General features: G+C 39.6%; 1 protein-coding gene across 3 annotated transcripts in view; it reads right to left on the bottom strand.

The window, feature by feature from the left end:
- PIGN (phosphatidylinositol glycan anchor biosynthesis class N) overlaps positions 1-22,028 on the bottom strand; it is a 99,474-nt gene that overhangs the window by 42,876 nt on the left and 34,570 nt on the right. For all 3 annotated transcript variants that reach the window (XM_074545006.1, XM_074545007.1, XM_026790196.2), the window contains 5 exons: positions 19,985-20,101; positions 16,022-16,062; positions 14,431-14,490; positions 13,272-13,364; positions 11,363-11,418 (listed from right to left, as the gene is read on the bottom strand). In XM_074545006.1, the coding sequence (XP_074401107.1) occupies positions 11,363-11,418; positions 13,272-13,364; positions 14,431-14,490; positions 16,022-16,062; positions 19,985-20,101 (367 nt within the window). The remainder of the gene's footprint in view (positions 1-11,362; positions 11,419-13,271; positions 13,365-14,430; positions 14,491-16,021; positions 16,063-19,984; positions 20,102-22,028) is intronic.

Genomic DNA, 22,028 nt, shown 5'->3' with positions numbered 1-22,028 from the left:
TATGCTCTTGCCAGCTATCCACCATCAAAATCCAATTGTAACAAATTCAAGAGGAATAGTTTTGCCTAGTAAAATCTGAGGACTTTTTCCATAACACAAAAATACCTGTCCTATTAAGAGGCACACACAAAAGAGAATTCGGTCAGTGGACTCAACTCTGTCTCCTTTTCTTAAAAGTATTGCAAAACACATGCACTGAAAAGGGTAATACTCAGCAGTTTAACTTGAAAGAAAAAAACAAAAAATCCATAATCACATAGATTATAAACAAACATGCATTCACAATACTATCAGGACTCTAAAGACTTAAGATTACATTCTTCACAGAAAATGATGGTGGCTCTAGAAGAGTCATTTTATTTTTCATTATGGCTATCAGAGATTAACTTCCTGGTTCCAGAGAGAAATCACAGCTTCATCCATGAATAAACATAATTAATTATGAAACAAGATGATTGGGCTAATCATGCAAGTGCTTGTAAACTCTCCCTTCTGAGATGTTAGTTACCCTTGTCATAGGTATACCTGACAAAATTAATCTTTCCAGCACATCACTCATGCTTCATATAAGCTAAGCTATTTGACAGCAACTCACAACAAGACTGTGATGAAGTACATTCACCATAGCAATGTCAAAGGGATCTCTCTTTGGCCAATGAGTCTGGTTTATCATCACACTACAGTAATTACATCCCCAATGGCATAGGTTGCACGCTGCAGACAAATCAGGAAATAAAAGCTCTCAGAACAAAAGGAGATACCTTGCAAATGCATCTGTATCCACCACTGCTAGTTTGTTGGTTTCATTATGCCTACTTATTTGAGTAAAGATTTGTGGTAATTTTATTGCACAGTAAATTTTCCAGAATTCTGCTATAAAAAGTAACCCCTTCGTGTCTGTATTAGTTGGACACTTATAACGATTCAGATTTAATAATGAAAGCCAAGGAAGCACCATAGACCAGTAGATGAAACGTACAAGAGAAAGACTGAGATCTTTGCCTAGCTCATTGTCAGATGAAAACAAATTCATTTCAGCTGCTTACCTACACACACTTACAAACCCCATGCACCTATGTCAGCTCACGCATATCTACACCCTTCTACCACTGCCTTTTCACTCTCTGCATCAGAAAAAAAGCAAATACTGTACATCCTACAACCCTTTGAGAGTGCAAGATTTGCAAAAGACGGCAATCACTTTTCTATGTCCCTTATCCAGCAGCAAATCAGAAGTAGCTGTTTAGCAGTCTTCTATCTTTTTCATACTGGCTATTTGGGAGATGGGGAGGAAAGCACCTGCTCCTCCTGTTGATGCAAAACTAAAAAGCTAAAGAATATGAACACACATCCCTAGACCCCTGTGCCAACCCCATGATGGAGCAAGGCCATTTGAATATAGCATGATGGAATTTTGTATAGGTGATCATCTTTTGAACACCACATAAAGCAGAGCTTCTCACATGCCTTGCTATGAAATTCCTAACTCCAGAATTGTTAGCAGCAAAAGAGCCATCAGCCTGACACTGTCCAAACAACTCCAGCAACATCTGCCAAAATGCTGAATAATTACAGCTTCTCATCCTCTTCTCCAGAAAGAAGATCCCTGGTACCTGAAATAAATCAGCCAGGATAAAGTTGGGCACCACCCACCCTGCAGAGCATCCGAGGCCTCTGCCATCCAGACACTCTATGGGGCAGGTGCCAGGGTCTCTGGGCTCTCTCCCCATGGGAGAAAATTGCCAGCAACACAATCAGCCGAGTATGTTCAAACCGTGTTGCCACACCCCTTTGTGAGAGGGCCATACTTCAGAGCAGAGAAGGCTTCCACTCCAGCAGCCCTGCAAGCAGCTGAAATAGTACTCACAGGACCCACTATTTTGGCTTTGATCCACAAAGCAATAATTTGATCCACTGCTGGCAAAATGCCATCTTGAAAATGCAGCTGTAGGACTGGACTGAAGCTTTTGCAGGGCTGCTATTCAAAAGCAACTGAGCCAGTACAACAACAGGCTTCAAAAAAGCAATCCTCCATGAGAGCTGCCTTCAAACATTGCCTGTGATCAACAGGATGGTACCTGAGAAAGCACCAGGTGGGTAAGGGCAGAGTAGAGACACAGATCTGTCTGCATTCAACACTATTAATGTGGCAGAAACATGACTGCACATTTATTTCTGTTCTACCACAAATTCACTCCAGTTAGCAACCCATGAGTGCAGAGACTTTATGTTGGTGACAGCGCAATCTCAAATGAACCCAACTTGGTAATTCCCCTGTTTCTTGCTTCCTGTTTACTTTTCCAAGTACTGTGCACAGTCTTGTAGGAGCAGAATAAAATGCATAAAAGAAAACTTTCCCACTTCATTAACAGCAAAGAACAATCACAAAGACAGTGAATGGCAAATGATGCAAACACTTAAGTTCATTCAATAAAATGTGAAAAAAAATTGACCAAATAAATATTTCAAAAATCCAAGTCTGGAACCACAATATTTCCTTTCTGTTGAACTTGCTGTGCAATACAGAGTACATGATGTTACCTGGGGCAATGATCAGGAAAAAGAAAGCTATTACAATTCTATGGAGCTCGCCAAATTACCTATTTACATGAATTTTAATGTCCAGAAGCCAATTTTTTCCCATTTTCAAAACGCATTCAATTCCAGTGTTTCAGATGCGCCTTTTTGGAAAAAATAACTGTTTTATAGTATCTGCCAAAGACAGACTGAAAGCACATAGTGTGAGATAAAGAGACAATCCTTAGCATACATTTTAGTTCTGATCAAAGAGTGAAGCTTCAAAGATTAAACAATTTGATGGGTAAATCAGTGATCCTTAATCTGTTCAGATGGCCTTAATTTTACTTGTTTACTAAAATATTTTCAGGTAAGCTGCTAAAAGAGGCAAGTCCTAAAAACCATCATTTTGATAATTAGAAGATGCATGTTGATTACAGTTTTTAAAAATTACAGCCATAGTATTAGTACACTAAAGTTATGCTTTTTAAAAGAAAATGTGCTCTACATAAACTTACACTAAAGGGTTTACTAGAGCTTCATAAAGCCCAGAACCCACAATATTCCCTTTCCCAACTTAATCTAATGCCTTTGTTCCTGTTGTTCCACTGTCAGGACTTTCAGTTTTGAAGGGTCTAAATTTCAAGTGGGTTTTTGTATTTCTGGGTTTTCTGACTACTGTGTTAAATTTTTAGTCAGGTAGTCTAGTTGTAGGGTCATAGTAAGTTATTTTAGCAACTCAGTTATCCTTTTCTTTTAAAGAAGCATTAAAAAGCACTGCTGACACTCCAAAAGAAAGAAAAGAATGGAGAAAGTCAATAAGAGGCTCCAGTTTTTGAGTTCTGAGGTTTTTGTTCTTTAAAGCATAAGGAACTGAAAGGACATAGACACTTCCACAGGCCAAAGGTAGCAAAAAGTCTATTTACTGACACATTGCAGAAACCTATGAGTACATCTATGCTTTTGTATTCATCAGATTTACAAACATGCAGAGGAGGACAGCAGAACATCAGCGAAGCTGCAGGAAATGGTCTGACTGGTAATGCTCTAACCCTGCACTGTCAAGTCCCGGGAATTAAAATAGCCTTTAATATTCACAAATCAGTATCCCTGATGTAGCATATTCAACAGCATAGTGCCTTAGGATATTTATGTAAATCCCTTAGATAACAATGATGAGAGAAAAAGGAGCTGACAACTAAACTGCCAGCTGCCAATTCACTGAACAGAGAAGCAATTAAGGTAACTGGGCTGCACACAGCATATTTTGCATGTAAACTACTATGGCAAGAGATTCAGAGAAGCAGAGGCCAGAAGGGAGGAGACCACACTCCAAAACTGTCCCTCTGATCCCCTTAAAGCAGAACTGAGAAGCTGGATGCAGGGATCTTCCAGGGGCAGGGGGTTTGTCCAGAAAGCCATAGCAGGACATGATGCCACAGCTTTGGAAAGGGAAACTGTTTTTCAGGGAAGGTGGAAGATCCTTGAAGGAAAAGAAAGGCACCATTTTTAAAGTCCCTTTTATTTTAGTACTACAGGGGAGGGATGTGTGCTGACTGTCCATAACAACACTCTGCCAATGCTGCCAGTGAGCCCTCACATCTGCAAGATACATGATTATTTATGTCAATGACTTATATATGATTTATGACAATGAGCTGGATCTAGCTATCTGCAGTGTTGTGGCTATGTAGTGTTATACCACAGCTCCTCTTCTGCTCCACCATCCTACATGCCCATCCTAAACCCTAGTGACCATTTTTGAAGCAGCTGCATCCAGAGCAGGCAGCTTGTGCTGTGGAAGTACCTACTAGCAGGGCCCCACGGGCACCCAAACATGTCTGGGAGAACACCCACACTGATCCTAACCAGAAGACCACTGCACATCAAGGAGTCACAGATCCACATACCATATGCAGGCCCAGGCACGTGGTGCCCAAATACCTTGGCCAAGGGACAGACCCAGTCAGCTGGGAGGAACAGAGCAGCCTGCAGGCAATTCCCACTCTGTAACAGGGATTACACTGCCTGCCTGTCCTCATGGATGTAAGAGCTGCAAGTTCTCATGTGAACCTCCTTTCTGTCTGACAGTAGAAATTATCACCAGGGTTGATTTCTTGATTGAAAATCACCTCATTCAGGCAGCTTGAATGAGCAATACAAGGGAATGCCTCCACTGCCAGCATCTGTGTGGCACCATCAGAAAACTGATCCCATGCTCCCCAACATAGGGTGCCCAGCATCTGAAGGGATGTATGATTTACTTGCTATCTGTTTTCTTCTGTTCATTTCCTATTATTTGAACAGCTACTTTATTAAGCTATTTGTTATTGGGCTTTTCTTACTGGGATCCAGAAAGAGCCCTGTACTCTGCCCCTCACCTCACACCCCAGAGCAGAGCATTCTCTGTCCGTCCTCTCCTACCATCTGCTGGAAATCCTCACTCACCCTCATTGCACAAAGCCTCACAAGTTCCACAAAAAGGCCAAAAGGATTTATAATACAAGGAAATAGAGAAATATACATTAATCTTGTGATATTTTATCTTCTATACCAGCCTTTTAGCTCCTTCTTAAGACCTTACCTACTTCCTTTCTGATAGTAAATCCAATTACGTCCAGTCCTCCTGCGCAGAAGCCGCTTCCAGTTAGCTTTTCATGTACAAACTAACAGCTCCTGAGTGCACTGCTGAAACTCAGGACCAGCAGGATGTCTGCCTTCTGAGAGGAGAGCAGCAGTGTGCTTCAGACATGGCCCATTCAGTGAGAGAGAAGCTGACATTTTTGCCAAAGAAAGGCATTGATTTCTCCCTGAAGAGATAATACCTTAACTATTTAAACAGGAGGGCTTTTTGTAAAGAATAATACAAAACCATTATTTTCATTTGAGCACTTTGTCTCTACAGCACTGCAGTTCTATTTTTTGATGTATCTACACATGTCCTTAAAGCCAAGGTTGAAGGGGAGAGGGCTGACAGTCTGCCACCCAACACCAGCAGGCTAAAGGTGCCCACACTGGCTGGCTTGTACCAGCAATCCCTTGTGCCTAGATTCACACCTGATAACACAATGGGGACAAAGTGGAGACAGGAAAAGACTACCTGCTTTTCCAGGGTTCACTTGGAATTGATAGAAGCTGCTGGTCCTTCATTCTTGACCACAGGATGAAGGGGCTGAAATCTCTGCAGCTAAATCAGTGCTTCTGCTAAATAAAAGGTCCTCTGAAGACACAAAGCATTCCAACAAACACGCAGGGAGAATAATCACTATGAGACTATCCTTCCCTACTGCAATATTTTCACCCTTTCCTCTTGGCATTAAATGCGAAATGTTTGCTCTTGCAAGCATTATCACATATATCACAAATACCTTACATATTACCAGTTATTTCAATAAAAGTAATTTATTTAAACCAAACAAAAATAATATGTTTCAAAGGATGTACTGACATCTTAAGGAACCCTGCCATGCTCAATAGCGGAAAAGAAATCACCTGCTTCACTTTGATCCAAATGTCAATTTTGTGGGAATATCTATTATTTAAGTTTTGAAAGGCCATCAGACAGAGGGAACAATGTAGTACTGTATCTCCAGTCATCAGAGAAAGGAAGAAAAGAGAGATATTTGTGCACATGGCAGTTTTTTGAAGTTTCTGTAATCTTCAAAGACACTTTACACTCTATTTTCTTTTCTATCACTGACAAAATACATAATGGGCAATTATGTGGAAAGACTCAGCCTCTACATGATTGATATTTCCTTACACCAAAGTCCATACAAATGTTTAAGGCAGTTATATCTCAATTCATACTAGAGGATAGAGTAAAGGAAGAGGTACATTTTCATATGGTGAAAAATACATTTTTATTTAATAAATGTACACTGCACATTAAAAATGCAGTGATTGTCTACATAAATATGCAAGTTTAACTAGATTATGCACACAAAAGTAATTATTTGGTACGATGAATATGTAGGATTCAGACTATTAGGTTACTTTAAAAATGCAGCATAAGGTGGGATGGGATTTTTCCTATATGAGAAGATGGCTCAAGTACCTTACTAAAAGTCAAGTTTGTATTTCCTGATAAAAAACCCCCAACCCCCAAGTTTTTATTATTAATAAAAACTTCAAGACACTCAATAAAAAAGCAGAGCTAGCGGTAAGCAAGCACTGATTATAGTTTAGGGGTCCATCCCTTGGATTTTTTTCTGAAGATGGTGGTTCTTAAACTACTGCCCCTGCCACCTTACTGCGAGGGACCAGAACCTGACCAGCTGGAAGCACAGCCATCCCTGAAGGCACTGGATCCACCAGGACTATGCAAAATGACTCCTGTGCTTTTATGTAGTTATCTTAAATCTCTTGTACCTGTTGGGACAATGAAATTGCACTAACTGGTTACACAGATTTTAGGGCAACACTGCTGCACCATTTACTCACCACACCACCCTGTCCTTCTGATACTTCTTGCAGGATTACTTCCACGGGCCAGAGATGCCAACTTTGGGAATGATTTTGCAACAGTAGCATCTGGCCCCTTGCCACACTGGTCTTTGAGCTGTGCCAGCTTGGCAGTTGCCCTAAGGTGCATCAAATGGTCAGAAAGCTAAGATAGTTCACTACCCTGGACATTTTTTTCCTCTGTCAGCAGTCTTCAGATTTGTCCTCTCACTTCCTTCAAAGCATCTGGTATCTTGGCACCTCCTTTTCTTACACATAAAGGTCAAGGCAGTGTGCTTCTCTTCTCAGAATTCTGAGAAAAGCCTCTGATTTTGCTAAGCAAGTGGCTTTTGAAAATGTCTTTTGTAGTTGAGAAAATAAGGCAGGGAGAGAAAGGAAGCGGGAAGGCAACAAATTTCAGATAGTAACTTCTTTCATATATCCAACTAGAACTGCAATTAAGTATTCAGTCTCAGCAAGGGATACTGCACCTTGCCTTGCAGAATCAAACACTTGGAGCTGAGTTTCTGAAATGCAGTCTCAACGGTTTCACAAGTAGCCTCAGGATACACTTTTACCCAGATTTGTTCCTTGATGAAGGCACTTTGATAAAGCAAAAATGGCAGCCAGACACATCCTTATTAATAGATAGAGCTATTCAAACTCTAACCCACCTCAAGTCTGGTCAAGTAGACACTATTGTAGTTTCTATCACATAACACAATGATCAGCTCCATCCTCCTTCTCATCATTATACACCTGACAGATGGATTTCAGAGAGAGATGCAATTTAGATCCAAGAAGGAAAGGGCACATATCTACTGGCCTCCTTCATTTCCTGTCCACTGTGCCAGCCACACTTCTGCTAGGGATGAGACTCCCTGTGGAAATCAGAAGCTTTATATCAATTCAATACTCTTTCCTCTGTTGCCAACACTTTGAAAACAGGCTTATTTTATCCACAAATATATATGTGTATACTAGCTTTATGCTTTTGCTACAATATATTCAATGTACAACTCAAACACTGGTTTTTGGGTCATTGCAGGTGAAGGTCATGAACAGTTTTCTACTCAGTAATAAAACACCTGAAAATCAAACTAGAAAACAGGATTTTCCCCTCAGAAAGTCAAAACATTTTAATGCTATTTCTGACTGAAAAAATTAAGTCCAGGTTAAGTTTCTGTTAAGTTGCAATTTCTACAGAACACATTGTTTGTGAATATATCCTCCCCTCTCTCCTACTCTGTAAACTACATATTCATTAGTAATTGCACCTCTAAAACCAGAATGTCTCAACCTGAAATTCTAAACTCAGATTTCTTCTGGAGCTCATTTCTACATTTCTATTATACAGACTGTATTCAACTGCATCTTTAAATAATTTAAGAAATTCGGTTCTTAGACATATCTTTGTTCGTTTTCAGGTCACCAAATTGCTGAAATAACACAAAATCTAATACTCACAAACAAAATATTTAAAATTTTCTACGTAACGTCATTATTCCAAAGCGCTTCAGACGTGAATTACCTTTTACTAACTACCAATAAACTATGAAGGAAAAAAGAACTATATGTTGGAGCATACACCTTCTGAGCTTCGAGTTACATATTTCAGGCACCAGAAGGATTAAAAAGAAGAGTATAACTCCTTTGTACAACAACTGAAAATGAACAGAGGCAGTTATTTGTGTCTGAATGAAAGGACAGTAGAGCAGACACAGCACAGAACTGTGCTCAGCTGCAGCAACAAGTAAGGCCAACCATAGGTTAATACAGATCAGGGGTCAAACCTGATAATAAACCTGGGCTGACAACTCCCAATAGCATACAGCTCTGCAGAAACACAAACTCCCTACAAATACCAATGACTCTGAAACATAGCACAGCACGCCAGGATTTCTCTTGCTCTGGACAGGAGGTAGGTGTCCCCACCTTAGCATTTTTAACTTTACCTGAAAAAGCAATAATACCCTTCTACATCCCCTATCTGCCACCAAAAATGTGTCTCAACAAAGACAGCAGAAAGGGGATGCATGCCTTCCCCTCTCTATGTTATTCAGATTCAAGCATAATTTGTGTGATTATCTGATGTGGTTTGCCTCATACTAATCAGATCATGTATCTGCAGCTGAAGTTCAGGCTTGTGTTCACTCCACACACATTCAATCATCTGCATGTGAAAGGAGGGATGGATCTATAGACAGGTCATGCCTAAAACTACCTTCAGTCTTCCTTTGGTTCCTGCAGGCTGCAGCACTAAGAAGTTACTCATCTGCTTAAAAGTAAGTTGGTGTTCAACCACTTCATCCCAACTATTAGTAAGAGGTTAGACAAGACCCCTTGGTAGCTTCCCAGACATGAGCCAACTTTTGAAATTCAAGGAGAGCTGTGAAGACTAATCAGAACGTGGCTAAACTACTCCCACCACACTTTGGGTGAGTATTTTCATTAGTCTGTGACCATCCATGGTGAGTCTTTTTCTGCTTTCCAAGCATGAATAAACAGCATCATCCTGAAGCAACAAAGAAAGTCTTCACCCCCTTAACATTCCTGTAAGGCATTTCACTGTGGTAGCAGTGACCAAAACCACTGACCAAATCTGGAACTAATTCTAGACCCAGCTGCATCTAAACTCCCTCTGAGAAGGAGGTTAGAATGTAAGGGGGTCTTCTCTGCATCTAACAACTCAACAGGAGGATCTCCATGACAGCTTTTTCTGACCCATCCTCTATGCAGTAAATAATCAAGTGCACCTTGACACTAAATCTTGCTAACTGCTGTGGCATTTACTATCAAACATTGTGAAACAGTTATCACTTCTCTCGGCTGGAGTGATGCACCCCGCTCATCAATGACATTCACACATCCAAGGAATTATTTTGGTCTCAAATAAAAACATTTCCTGGAATAACTATTAATCCAAATTTTGATTCAGAAAAAACTGTAGAGTATCTAAAGAAAATAAAGTTATTTTTGCAGTGGACCATACCAAAATAACAATATGTTTATACCAAATTTTAGTTGCATTTTCCAAGTGATAAATGTCTCTGGCATTTCCACTTAAATCAATCCAACATAGCATAAAAAAGCAATCCATAAAGCAAGAGGTAATTCTTAGATCCTTTAAAGATAAATATAGCATTAAGAAAAGCACATCTTATTGTATAGACTCAGTCTTATTTCTCAAGGAAAGGTAAAAATGAAAGGCTGTGAAATCAAACTAATAGTCATTTATCAAAGAGAACCATCCATCCTTTCCATATGGGCATTTTATTTCACACAGATCCGGAAATTCTTGGATAATGCAGCTGTCATTGTTATTCAGAATTTGTTCTAAAGGATTCATTATGTGCCCAGGATTAACTTGACTTTTGTCTCACAGACTGTCTTGAGCCTTTCCCTTTGAAGGAGCTAGAGGTATAAAATAACACAGCAATTGTCTGTTCAGACAGACAGCAATCATCTTTAACAATAAACATACTTCACAGGAAGCAACTCAAGTGCATTTTACTGCTGCTATGATTTAACGATCTTAATTAACATTGCTCTATTTCCCAAAGGAAAACAGCTGCTCTTGGTGACAAGGCATTTTTGGAGCACTCCACCAACTGCGAGCAGAACTGAACACTATCACATGCACCCATGGCAAAGCTTTCAAAAACCTTTACAGAAGAAAGGAAAAGGAAAAAGAAGCTTTAATTAGATAAGATAGAAGGGTGAGGGGAGCAGTAACTGTTCCATAGATTAGAGAAGAGTTCCCAGAGACTCCTTCAATAGCCCTGGAAACCCTAAGACTAGGCAACACAAACGCTAAACATTGTAAGTTTCTTTTCCAGATGCAATACATTTTTATTTATTCTTCATTGGCATTTAAATCACAGAAGAAACAATTCTAAGTTCAACTTTTACATATATATATATAAAAATTAACAGATTGCACTTTCTGACGCTATAGGGACTTGTATCTCCCAAAGTATGCTGAAAAAATTCCCAAAGTATAGCAAGAAAAAAAGCAGTACAATCTATATAGCTATAGTGTCAAAAAAAGCTTAGACAAATAACCCTTAATGGAAAATAAAATGTAAGGAATAGATTTTACTTTTTCCTGCCCATTGCAGGAAAAGTAAAAATCCACTTGGCATGTCTAAGCCAGTCTGCTTCAGCAGAGAAAAAGGAAATTCTAAGGAAATGCAGACCAGATCACCCCAATTCCATCTTAAAGTTCTGGTGAGAAGAAGCAGGTAATTGCATAGAGTTCTAGCGCAAAGTTTCATAGGAGATAAACATTTCCATCTAAAAAAGACTTAAGAGACTGAATGAGTTGTTGCAGCTCGCTAAAATACCAAAGCAAGTGGTAAGATAATCAGGTAAAATATACATAGTTTTTACAGACACTTACTTGAATGGTGTGAACAGAATTGACAATGTGGTTTCCTTTCTCTGACTCATCTTAACCTACATAAAAGAGCATTAAATTATTACATGCAAGTGGCAACAAGACTAAAAATTGTATCAGGAATTAAACAACAAGAGATAAAGAAGATGTATGAGACTTGGGAAAAGGAATGAAATCATACTCCCAATATCTGGGTGTTATACTCCAGTATGCACAACTCCTCTGAGCTCCTGGAAACTCAGATCTGCTCTAAAGTAAATAAACCATGCTTCAGCCACTGGTTTTCTCAGAAGGCCTTCTATAGTTTCCAGTATAAAAGGAAGATGTGGATAGAAGTGCCACCAGGTTTCAGTGACAACCACCCTCAATGAAACCAGCACCATTTATACCAGACAGGCACCAGTACACTGCAGCAAACACTGCCAAAGCAACACTGTAAATCAATAAACCTGCACATGGACAAAAATAGAAGGTTTTGATGCCATCAGAGACACTTTTCCCAAGGTCCTCCAAAACATCTTTAAGGCCTCCTGCAGCTGCCTGACTCAAGTCTGACTGCTGGCATAATGTACAGTCAGGAACTTGCTAAGCACACCACTTGTAAAACCTGACAGCTGGAAGTGGGAGCCCACACATTTCATCCTATCCATCCAAGGCAACATCATCTCCAGGGAGCATAAACTGTGGTCAGGTCAGCCCATCACAGGAAAAGTAAAAATCCACTTGGCATGTCTAAGCTAGTCTACTTCTGCTTCAGCAGAGAAAAAAGGAAATTCAAAGGAAATGCAGACAGGATCATTCCAATACAATGCTAAAAAAAAGCCAACAACAATAACCCAGCACTACAGAATAACAAAACAAAAGTAAGCTCAAAAGAAAGAAGAAGCAGAACTACTTTGTTTTTTGAATAATCTCCAAGATGCCAATTTAACTGAAAAATATCTGAGTCATTCTTAGTGCTTAAAGCAGAGGTCTTCCAACTGCAGAGGTGATATCTGCATGCTTCAAACTTCACATCCAACCCCACCAGTTACTCCCCCTGTTAATACACCAGGTCTCCACCTGATTTTTGAAAGTGATTCTGCTGCTGACACTGCCACCCTGGTATCCACACCTTTGTGAAGCTGGCATTCACAAAGGGACAGAAGATGCTGAAGGTGCTGATCTCACACAGGTCATCTCATGCTAGTTCATTGTTTCACTATCATGACAGCAATTCCCAGACACGTTAGGAGTTATTTTGTGTCTCGGCTTCTATCATCTGTGGAGGATGGTTTTCCCTCGGAGTATTTCTATGCCTTACCAAAACTGGGATTTTGGACAGTTTCTCACTCCACTGCTTTGTGAAACAGAACCTTTTTTATTTGGACCACTCCTGTGTTCTCATAATGTAATATCCAATATTAAATGAATCAAGACAGAGGAACCAGAGATGAACACTTGCAAAGCAAAACAACAGATATAACAGCATTAGCCAGAAGTTAATTAGGCCGCTAATTTAATTTCTTTAATGCACAGGAACCTTTTACCTTTCTGATCTGTTTGTGTAGTGAGCCTGATTTAAGGCCTTGTCTCCCAGCCCCCATTGCAAAGGCATTATTTCCCTTCTCTGGTACCAGCATTCTACCTACATACTGCCAGTAGATTTACATTAACACCAATAAACATCATTTTTGTTAAGAAGCAAGAAAAAAGTTACTCATTCTCCTTAGAAAATGCCAACCAAACTTTTTTATTAAAGTATTTCAAGCTTCCCCAGATAAGCCTCACAGCTATTCAATCAAATGAATGTGCATTCAATTTTAATCCTTTCAACTTGGCACACTATGGATAGGGTAAGTCATACATTTACTTACACATAGCAACAACTATTATTCAAATAAGTTGGGCTTTTTTACCATATGTTTAGTACCTTAAATTGCTCAAGAATCTGAACAGCATTGGTAAACATGCTCTCTGCTTTGAAAAGAGCACTAGTGTTCAGATACTCCAGAGGTAGAGTTCCCTGAGGAAGAAAAATACACATAATAAGTAAAAAGAAAATTAAATTAAATAACAGGAATTTCTCTTAACTGAATTCCTGGCCAAATAAGCAGTAAGAACCCTTCAAATTACTGCTGAAATAACTCATGTAACTCCTTTGAAAATATTCTTCTCGAACAGATTTGCAACATTATAGGGATTGTCTGTAATTCTCAGCTTCTACAGGAATGCAAAAAGCATAAATAACAGAAGTTGTTGCCAAACTATATACTATAATATAAACAACCTCTAATCAAAAGCTATTTTTGATACCCCTAACAGTCTTCTACCCAAAGCCTCACCTGGGCCTGACTCAATCCAGTACTTGGGGTAGGAAAGGGAGCAGCTCCCATGCCACACTGTGTTGGGCAGCTTTCCTCACACAACCAGCAATGAGTGCAGGACAAGGGGACAATCCCTTGGGCAGAGTCCCCAGAAGAAATATTCCAAAAAATATGCTGTAAATAGGTGTTTTATATGTGAAACTAGCAGTGTGACAGCACACTAATGAAATGCTAATTGTCAATTCAATATTTATGAGGCAACTTTTGAACTATGTAATAATACATGAAAGAAATTAAAAGAAAAAGCCATCTCACTCTTCACTAAATTAGAGGCACAAGATAACATCTGAAGAAAGTACACCAGTTTAATCAAGAAATAATTGAACATTAAATTGCAGGAACTGGCTTGTTTACAGGCTTAGCTTTCATGATCAAAATCATGTGTTATTCAAACCATATTGCATTTTTACCATCCCTAAAAACAAAGCAACAAAAAACTTTTATATAGCTCAAAAGTATAAAGTTGCAGATGACAAAAGGACCAGCTGCCTCTCCAATTAAGAGCCCTACACAATACGTTAAAAAAATTTAAGTTTGTACTCTACAGATACACACAAAATTAAAACTACAAGCAGTCTTCACACCCTATAACACCTTTACAAATCTGTAATCCTTCTCCTCACACACCTCAAGTCTTGCCCCCAGCAGCTCTTCCTTTATAGCAAACAGATTTTCATAACATAGAAAAACATCTGTACTTCTTACCACAGAGTTCAGGGGGAAAGGCACACCGATAAGGGAAGCCATCAGTGGTGCTATATCAGCCTGTGCAAACAGAAGCATTCCATTTTAACACAGCTTCAGCCTCTAGAGATAACAAATTCAGCTTAATTATAACATATCTGCATATGCAAAAGATAATTATGCAATATTGCCAAGTTGTACATACAACTCTCCTTTACAGTTTTTTGGGTTTTTAGTTGCTAGTAGTCATGGCATGATTAGATTCAAAATATGAAGCTCTGCTGCTGAGCAAGCTTGAAAAAATACATTTCATTTAAAAAGCAAATATAACCACCCCAGTATTTATTTGCAGGAATTCAACAGCTCCTTTACTGCACTCAGAGAGGCATACATTTTTTATGACTATTTATATGACCAAAGGAACTAATTTCATATTTACAGTTTTAAGCAGTATTCTGGATATACTGCTTTTCACAACATCCTTTATGCCATGCTTCCACAGCGCAGATTACTCCCCTTCTCCCCTGCAGAGGGAGTTTCTGCAGTTTTTTAATGTCCAGTCAGGCCTCAAAAAGGCCCTTCAATCTTCACTAAGGCATCTCATAAAGTAAGTTATCATTTCCTTCTATTTGTGATAATAAACACTGCCTCTTACCAGGTTTATATTTTCCTTTAATATAAAACTACACACCAAAACTCTTTGTTTCTCCAGCATAAATCTGAAAAAACTACACTGAAACCACAGGCACTACTCCAGCCTCAGATCTACTGGGCAGACTCCAAACCATTATTTGCTGAGAACAATACACTTGGAGTGCAATGATAATTAAAAGTCTCATTTGCTGTTTTTACCCACAGTCCCATGTGTACTACAGGACAAAAGCTCTGTCTTTGGAAAGTCCATTTTCCAGGGCAAAGTAATACTCAAGACTCTTCTTTACAGTCTTTACAGTCTCAAACCAACATTGCCATAACTCCTAACAACCTTGAGAGAAAAACTAATCTTTTTTTGTAGTTTTGTACCAGGGCTTTGCTGAAGGCAGCTAATCCACAACATTCCCAATTTGAACCTTCTAGCATGAAATTATTTCCCTTGTTTGAGTAGGTTTGGAGTCTGTTATTCATATATTGATTTTTGTAGGATGATGAAGCACCACAGTTTAAAACAGCTTGACTGATTAAGGATCAATGGAAAAGTTGTTCACATTCTTTTCTTCCTTGACTAATTGTCTAAGTTGCAAAATATTTGGGCCACAATCACAGATGAAAAAAAACCCCCACAGTTTACCACTATAGCAAGAAATGGTTTTGATTTTGTGACAGCAGCTTGGGGGACCTGGTACATTGTACTGCACTTTTCCTACAGCCATGTGTGATCACTTAAATAAATGGTGTAACAATGCATCTTCAGGAGAAGTTGTGTGTGCAGCTGTCAATTGCTTGTCAACAAGCAATTTAAAATTGGCCTCATCATGTTATTGTGGTTCCTGTTTCTGGGGAAATGTTACATTGGTGTGATCATTCACTCAAATTAAGTAATTACTTTAAATCACGCAAAACTCATAACTTAAGGGGAAAACTTGTGAACTATTAAATTAGGTGTGTTTGATACCTGATTGACATCAAGCCTCTTCAAGTTCTCCAGTTTCCATTCTGCAAGAAACAACAGAGCACCTGAACAGCTAATCTACACAGACTTCAAAGAATAGTTCAAGTTCAGTTGACATTTACTATCTTGTTGCCATTTTCTGTAAAGTGTTGGTACTAAAGAAAATTATGATTTTACATTAGGATGCTAGCTCAAGAAGGGTTACAGATGGAACTCAACAGGCAGAAACAACAAAATGCATTCATTTCAATTCACATTTTCTTTTATCCAGCAGGATAAATTACTGCCTGCAATTGTGACCTAGATCAGTAGAAAAAAGGCCAAGGCTTTTATTTTTTTCAGCACAGTGATGTATTGCCTCCTGTGCCAACTAAAAGAATCAAACTCGGATTTAGGAGATCTATAGCATCTCTTCAATAGTTTGTAAAAAAGGCTAACCCAAGGTCCTAAATGCACTGGTACAGCGTGGTACAAACATTAGATCCTAAAGCTTTGGCACATCATACAAAAACCTGGTTGAAAATTATATTTCCCTGCTCTACGATGTTCTCTAAAGAAATAAAGAGAGAATTGCCTATTTTCTTTGGAGGTGGAGAGTTATTTAAAAACAGAGTTCAGCAAGGTTTGGTTTTGTTTTTTTCCTTCATACATCTGCAGTATTGCATACACCAAACTTATTTTCAGCAATTAGTTCATACCACAGCTATCTTGGGGGGTCTGAGTGCAGGTCCACTGTTACTTGGTCCCACAAGCACCCTGAAGAGCAGACTTGTACTTTGACAGCAGTGAGACAGCTAAGGGGAGTTCCCATGGCAACACAGGGGCAGTATTAGCAGCATTAATCATCAATTCTGTTAAACTCACACCAAAAGGTACAAGTTTGCTTCCTTTTGCTTCTGAGAAAAGTAAAGGGATTTATATTTCTAGAAACAGACTCTTACCCATATTTCTATTATGTAAATGAACTGCCCATTTTCCCTTTAAATTTTCCAAAGAAAAACATTGGAAAACTGTCTACGCACACACAAAATGTGCCTAAGGTAGGAAGAAACTGTCTCTGCTAGAGAAAACTTTTTGTCACAAGTTTTTTCATCTCCACACGGTCTACTCAAATATTCCAAAATTCAGAATTGAAGACATCTGCTTGGGACCAAGAGCCACAGGACACTGAGCCCAGGAACTCCTAAGGACTGTGACACAGCTGCACACTGGCCAGTCCAGGCCGTATTCCCAGGAGTGAGGCATCTTGGCTGTGCATGCTGCCCACACTGGTACATGATTCCAGCTCACTGTCTAGGTTTCCTGTACAGTGCTCAGCAGTTTCCCACCCACTTTATAGAGGGGTTTTTTACCTTTATCCTTCCCTGCTTTTACTGCAGCCTGCTGAGCTGTCAGATGCAAACAGCCCAGGGAAACAGCAGGGAAGCACCAGTTCAAAAACAGGCTGAGGATGAGGGTACATGTAGCAAAGAAACTCACATAAAACTGCACAGAAGCCAAACTAGTGGGGGGGTACACCGAGCTCCCTCAGCTGTGCCAAAGCAGGCTGAGCCCCCTACAAAGCAGGCTTGTATCAAGCACCCCACGTCCTGATGCTGCAGGAGGTTGTGCCTTCACTCACAAGCTCCTGTGGGCTTGTGCCCCAGGGCCAGCCATCAGCCCCTGCTAAAAAAGGGTCAAACCAGTGGCCAAATGGGTAATAGCACATGTCGCCCACAGGATGCAAGGCTGCCATAACAAATCTTTCCAAGAGGATTGCATGACCAGGCCTGAGGGAAGGCAGAGCACAGGTGATGAAACTGATGAGGAGAAGGCTGCTAACCCAGAGCAGATTCTGTGCCCTTCTGGCCATCCAAGGAACACATTAATGTCTCTGTGACAAACTGGACAGGCTAAGTCCTGCCTGCTGGCACTGCCTTTGGGGGGTATGAACCCTCCATGGCAACAATGAGAAGACAGACAATTCACTGAGCTCCCTACAGCCTGCTTGCACCGAACAGATGATAAGAAGTTTGTCAGCATTAGAAATGTTCTGTCAATATTTCCATAAACACTTGGAGAAATTAGAAAGGATTGTCAATAGATGAAAGAACTTGAACATTGGAGCATGCAATTAGAAATGTAAGCCTGACACCTGCATACAGCAGTGACACAGCAGTCTTGAAAACACTCTCCTCCCCTGCAGGCAGCCACAGTTGCAGCTGTATGGAGTAGAAAAGACAGATTCAAAGAACATTTCAAGAGAACTCTTTTAAACAGCCTTTCTTTTATAGGTTACCTTTGTGAAAATATCTGGGATTCTAACAATGGAGTAGCTGAGCTGTATTGACCTGTGCAAGTGTCAAGTTCCATTTCAACAACTTTCTCTTCACTTCTAAGCTACGTAACTTACTAGAAGCTCTGATGTACTACCATAGAGAGAACAGTCCCTTTTTAAGAAGATACTTATTACTCAAACAGAATTTCAAATTCCTAAGATACTCAGAGCATCTCAAATCTCCAACAGAGATTATCCTTGCCAATTAAGAATCTGTAAGGTTAAGTGTCTAAACAAAGCAACAACATGCTTGACAGATGCAAAGCTAGCCCAAAATAAATGGATGAGTTTCTGATGTCTGCTTTGGTGTGCTTGGTTTTTTGTGTGGTTATTTGGCTTGCTAGTTTTTTTAACCATCAGAAGGAAAATATGAAGCAGGCACAGAAGGGTGCAGACAAATGTTATCCTCCAAGTAAATACACATTGCCTAGCAGATGAGGGCCATATAGCTTTCCCTATTGTGCACCTGGGAGTCAGCTCAATGCTCATCTTTTTTGAAATCTCTCACATCATTTGCATCATGACTTGAAGTTAAATGCTGACTTTAGTTTGCACTAAAGCTGCTGAGAATCAAAGAAACTGACAGATGTAAAATTCAGCTATTACAGATCAACCTTTAGATATCAAATGTCCCTAGAAGTCCAGCAGATCAGCCATCAGTGACAGCAAAATCAGTTGTTTTATTCAGTTTTTTTTTCCTACAACTCATTTTCAATTTTATCACAGATGTCATCATTTTATAGCAGCTGTTAGGCACAAGGAGTGCAAAGGTAGCACTATTTCTGAAATGACCTAATCTGTTACCAAATACCTTCTTGAGAGCAGGGCGGAGTTAGCACCTCAGGGCTGAAGTAATTTTTGCCTGTTTTCTCTAATGTACCTTGACAAACAATCCAATAAAATAGGAAGTCATTGCCTCATTGATCATGAGCAACAACCCAAGACTGAAGGCATCGTAAGAAACAGAGCAGGCCACAAGAATGAGGCACATGAAAGAGGAACAGCTTGAATAATTTAATCATGTGTTAAAGAGTCTCTAACCCAACTGATATTTCAGCAAGGCAGTGTTTATTGCATCATGTATGCAAAATAATAAAAACTCATTCCTTTAAAAAATGTTTACTCTTAAATAAATTAGAAAAGAGAAAAATAACAGTGAAGAATCACAGCTTTTCATTAAGAAAAACTGTTTACATTTGCACAACAGCTGCAAGAATAAAATGAGACAAGACAGCCCCTGGAATGTCCACAGGGTTGTGCTGTGAAGTTAGAAAGGAGTCTTTCAACTTGTCAACTTTTGTTTCTGTATTACTACATTCAACATCTGGGAGTTAAAAATTAAGCCTCCTTCATTCTCTAAGGAATGAAGTCTTAGGAGCATGAATAGCCTTCTGTCAACAAAGAGAGAAAGTCTTCAATTCTATGAGGAGAATTGAAAAGAAAATAGAAATAAAAACTGACTGATGTTATCTCCCCAATTTTGCAGTAGCTTCCTTAGGCATACCCTGTCACCTTGTCCTTACACATCACACAAAGCAAATCACACTTTCTGAAATGGAACAGAAGTTAGTGAAGCTCAACAGGTGTAATGGTTAAAAACATCTCCATTTCCACCAGAATCTTTCACTTAAATCTTCTATTTTACCTACCTTTCAAAAAATTGTCTTCAAAGAACTGGGTTGTAACTTTCTGTGGATAATTTACCCCAGCACCCCAAACAATCAGTGGTGTTAAAGTTTCTGAGGGGTGACCAGCTCCATGGGATCCTAAGATACACCAAACAAGAAAAATAGAAACTTCAAGACATGTGCAGTAAAAACAAACAAAAACTACATGCAATAAAATTACACACACGTACTAAGCTCTTGATACAGACACACTAAAAGCCTGTTACAGACAACCTATTCCAGCTTCACAGCTTATTTTTATGTCACTAACAATAAGGGCTAAATTCAACTTTCAAGTCATGAAATCAGTATCAGTTAAGTCAAGACTACATAGATGGAACTTTTTATATTAAAACCCCCAAATTTTTAACATCCAGAAAATAAAGCCATAATATTTTTAAGCCTCAGCATATGGAGGAGTTACCAGCTCAAGACATGTACATGTGCTTATCCTGAGCATCTCAGTGAAACCAGTAATGCCTGATTTCAGTAGTATTAGGCACACATGAAAAAAAATTATGTAGAACTGACCTCTGAATAAGAATTAGACTTCCACTTCAAAACCAGGAAGCAATATGCATTGCAACTGTCATCCTTCCAACAGTGATAGAAGTTCATTTTTAAGGTTTTAAAGTCTAGTGGCACCTTGCTTAAAAATTGATACAATATTACTTTCTTCCCTGGGGAAACAGATTCCCTCCAGCTTAACATATCAGCCACCAAAAGCAGGAAGGTTGAAAACTATGACATCTCAGCAGCAGTCGTACTAAAGCAGGAGCCACACGAGCTTGAAAGACATGCTGGCTATTGAACCCAGCGGGTGAGGTACCAGAGCAGTGAGATAACCCAGCCTCAAAGGGAAAGACTTTGTTATACAAACCCTGTGTGGGTTCCTGTATAGTCTACAAGATTACACATGTGCCTTATATTTGCACAGACACATGCTCTTCCCTGTCTATAAATTTTAATACATACAAAGGACAGACAAAGCACACTGTTGTGCAACCTCAAGGCTATTCCCAACAGCATACCTAATTCTGTCCCTAAAACAATCACTGTGGCACAGCTGAAAAGTCAACTTTGCTTACTTTAAACAGCCTAAAACTTAAGAACATACTGGTCTGGGAATTAGATTCCTGATGTTTCTTGGTGGGCACTCTCTGGGCTCAAAAAATAGCAACAACTGCTGTTCTTTGAAGAACTTTGGGAAAAAGAGCTTATGGAGAGAGCACTTCCTGTATCTTCCACAGACCAGGGACTATTTCTTATATCTGTTATATTCTTATTACTGCAGGAGGAAAAGTTAGCCAAGCCACCAGCTCCATCAGCATTTCACTGAGATTCTACCTCTACAAATACTTGAAGACAGAGTTGAGAGAGGCAGCTGTGCCCACTCCCTCCCTGTTATAAAGAATTGTTTCAGTTCTGATCTGAATAACAAGAGGGGAAGAAAAATAATTCTTTTCAGCTGGGTCAGTTTCAAGTCCCACCTCCAACACTCTCCATATAGACCTTTTCAGGGAAAAGGGAGAAATGTTGTCATCTCATTGCAGGGGTTCCATACTGTTGTCTCCTATCACAAGAGTTCCATACCTTCTTGGTGTTTCTCATGGGCAGCTCCTCAGAGCACTGGCCCTTTCTTCTTCACAAAGCAGCCAACTGACTCCAGTTCCCTTCTCACCCAGCCACCCCACTCTTGTACAGCACTCTTCTTCTCATGGGTTACAGCTGGGGCCTGTTAAAGTCATGCCTCTTCCTAATCTTTGATAATGGGCCCAGCTGAAACTCCTTAGGGGTAAGATTAATTTCTACACCATCTTTATTTTTCTTCTATTCTATCCCCTACAGGGGGAAAAGGGTGCTGTTGTTTAGTTGTCTGTTCCATAGACCAGCACACCACACAGGTACTTGTGCCAGGATGGTAGCAGGAACAAGAGGTCAAGGAGAGGGTGGATATAGAATGCTCTGCTTTGGTGGTCAGCAGTTCCATCAATTTAAAGCAAAATCATAGGGTCAGACTGAGAAA

The sequence above is a fragment of the Zonotrichia albicollis genome, chromosome 1 (genome assembly GCF_047830755.1).
Source record: "Zonotrichia albicollis isolate bZonAlb1 chromosome 1, bZonAlb1.hap1, whole genome shotgun sequence".
In the NCBI taxonomy this organism is placed as follows: Eukaryota; Metazoa; Chordata; class Aves; order Passeriformes; family Passerellidae; genus Zonotrichia; species Zonotrichia albicollis.
The sequence above is the reverse complement of the archived record's forward strand: the minus strand, read 5'-3'. Positions and strand labels throughout refer to the sequence as shown.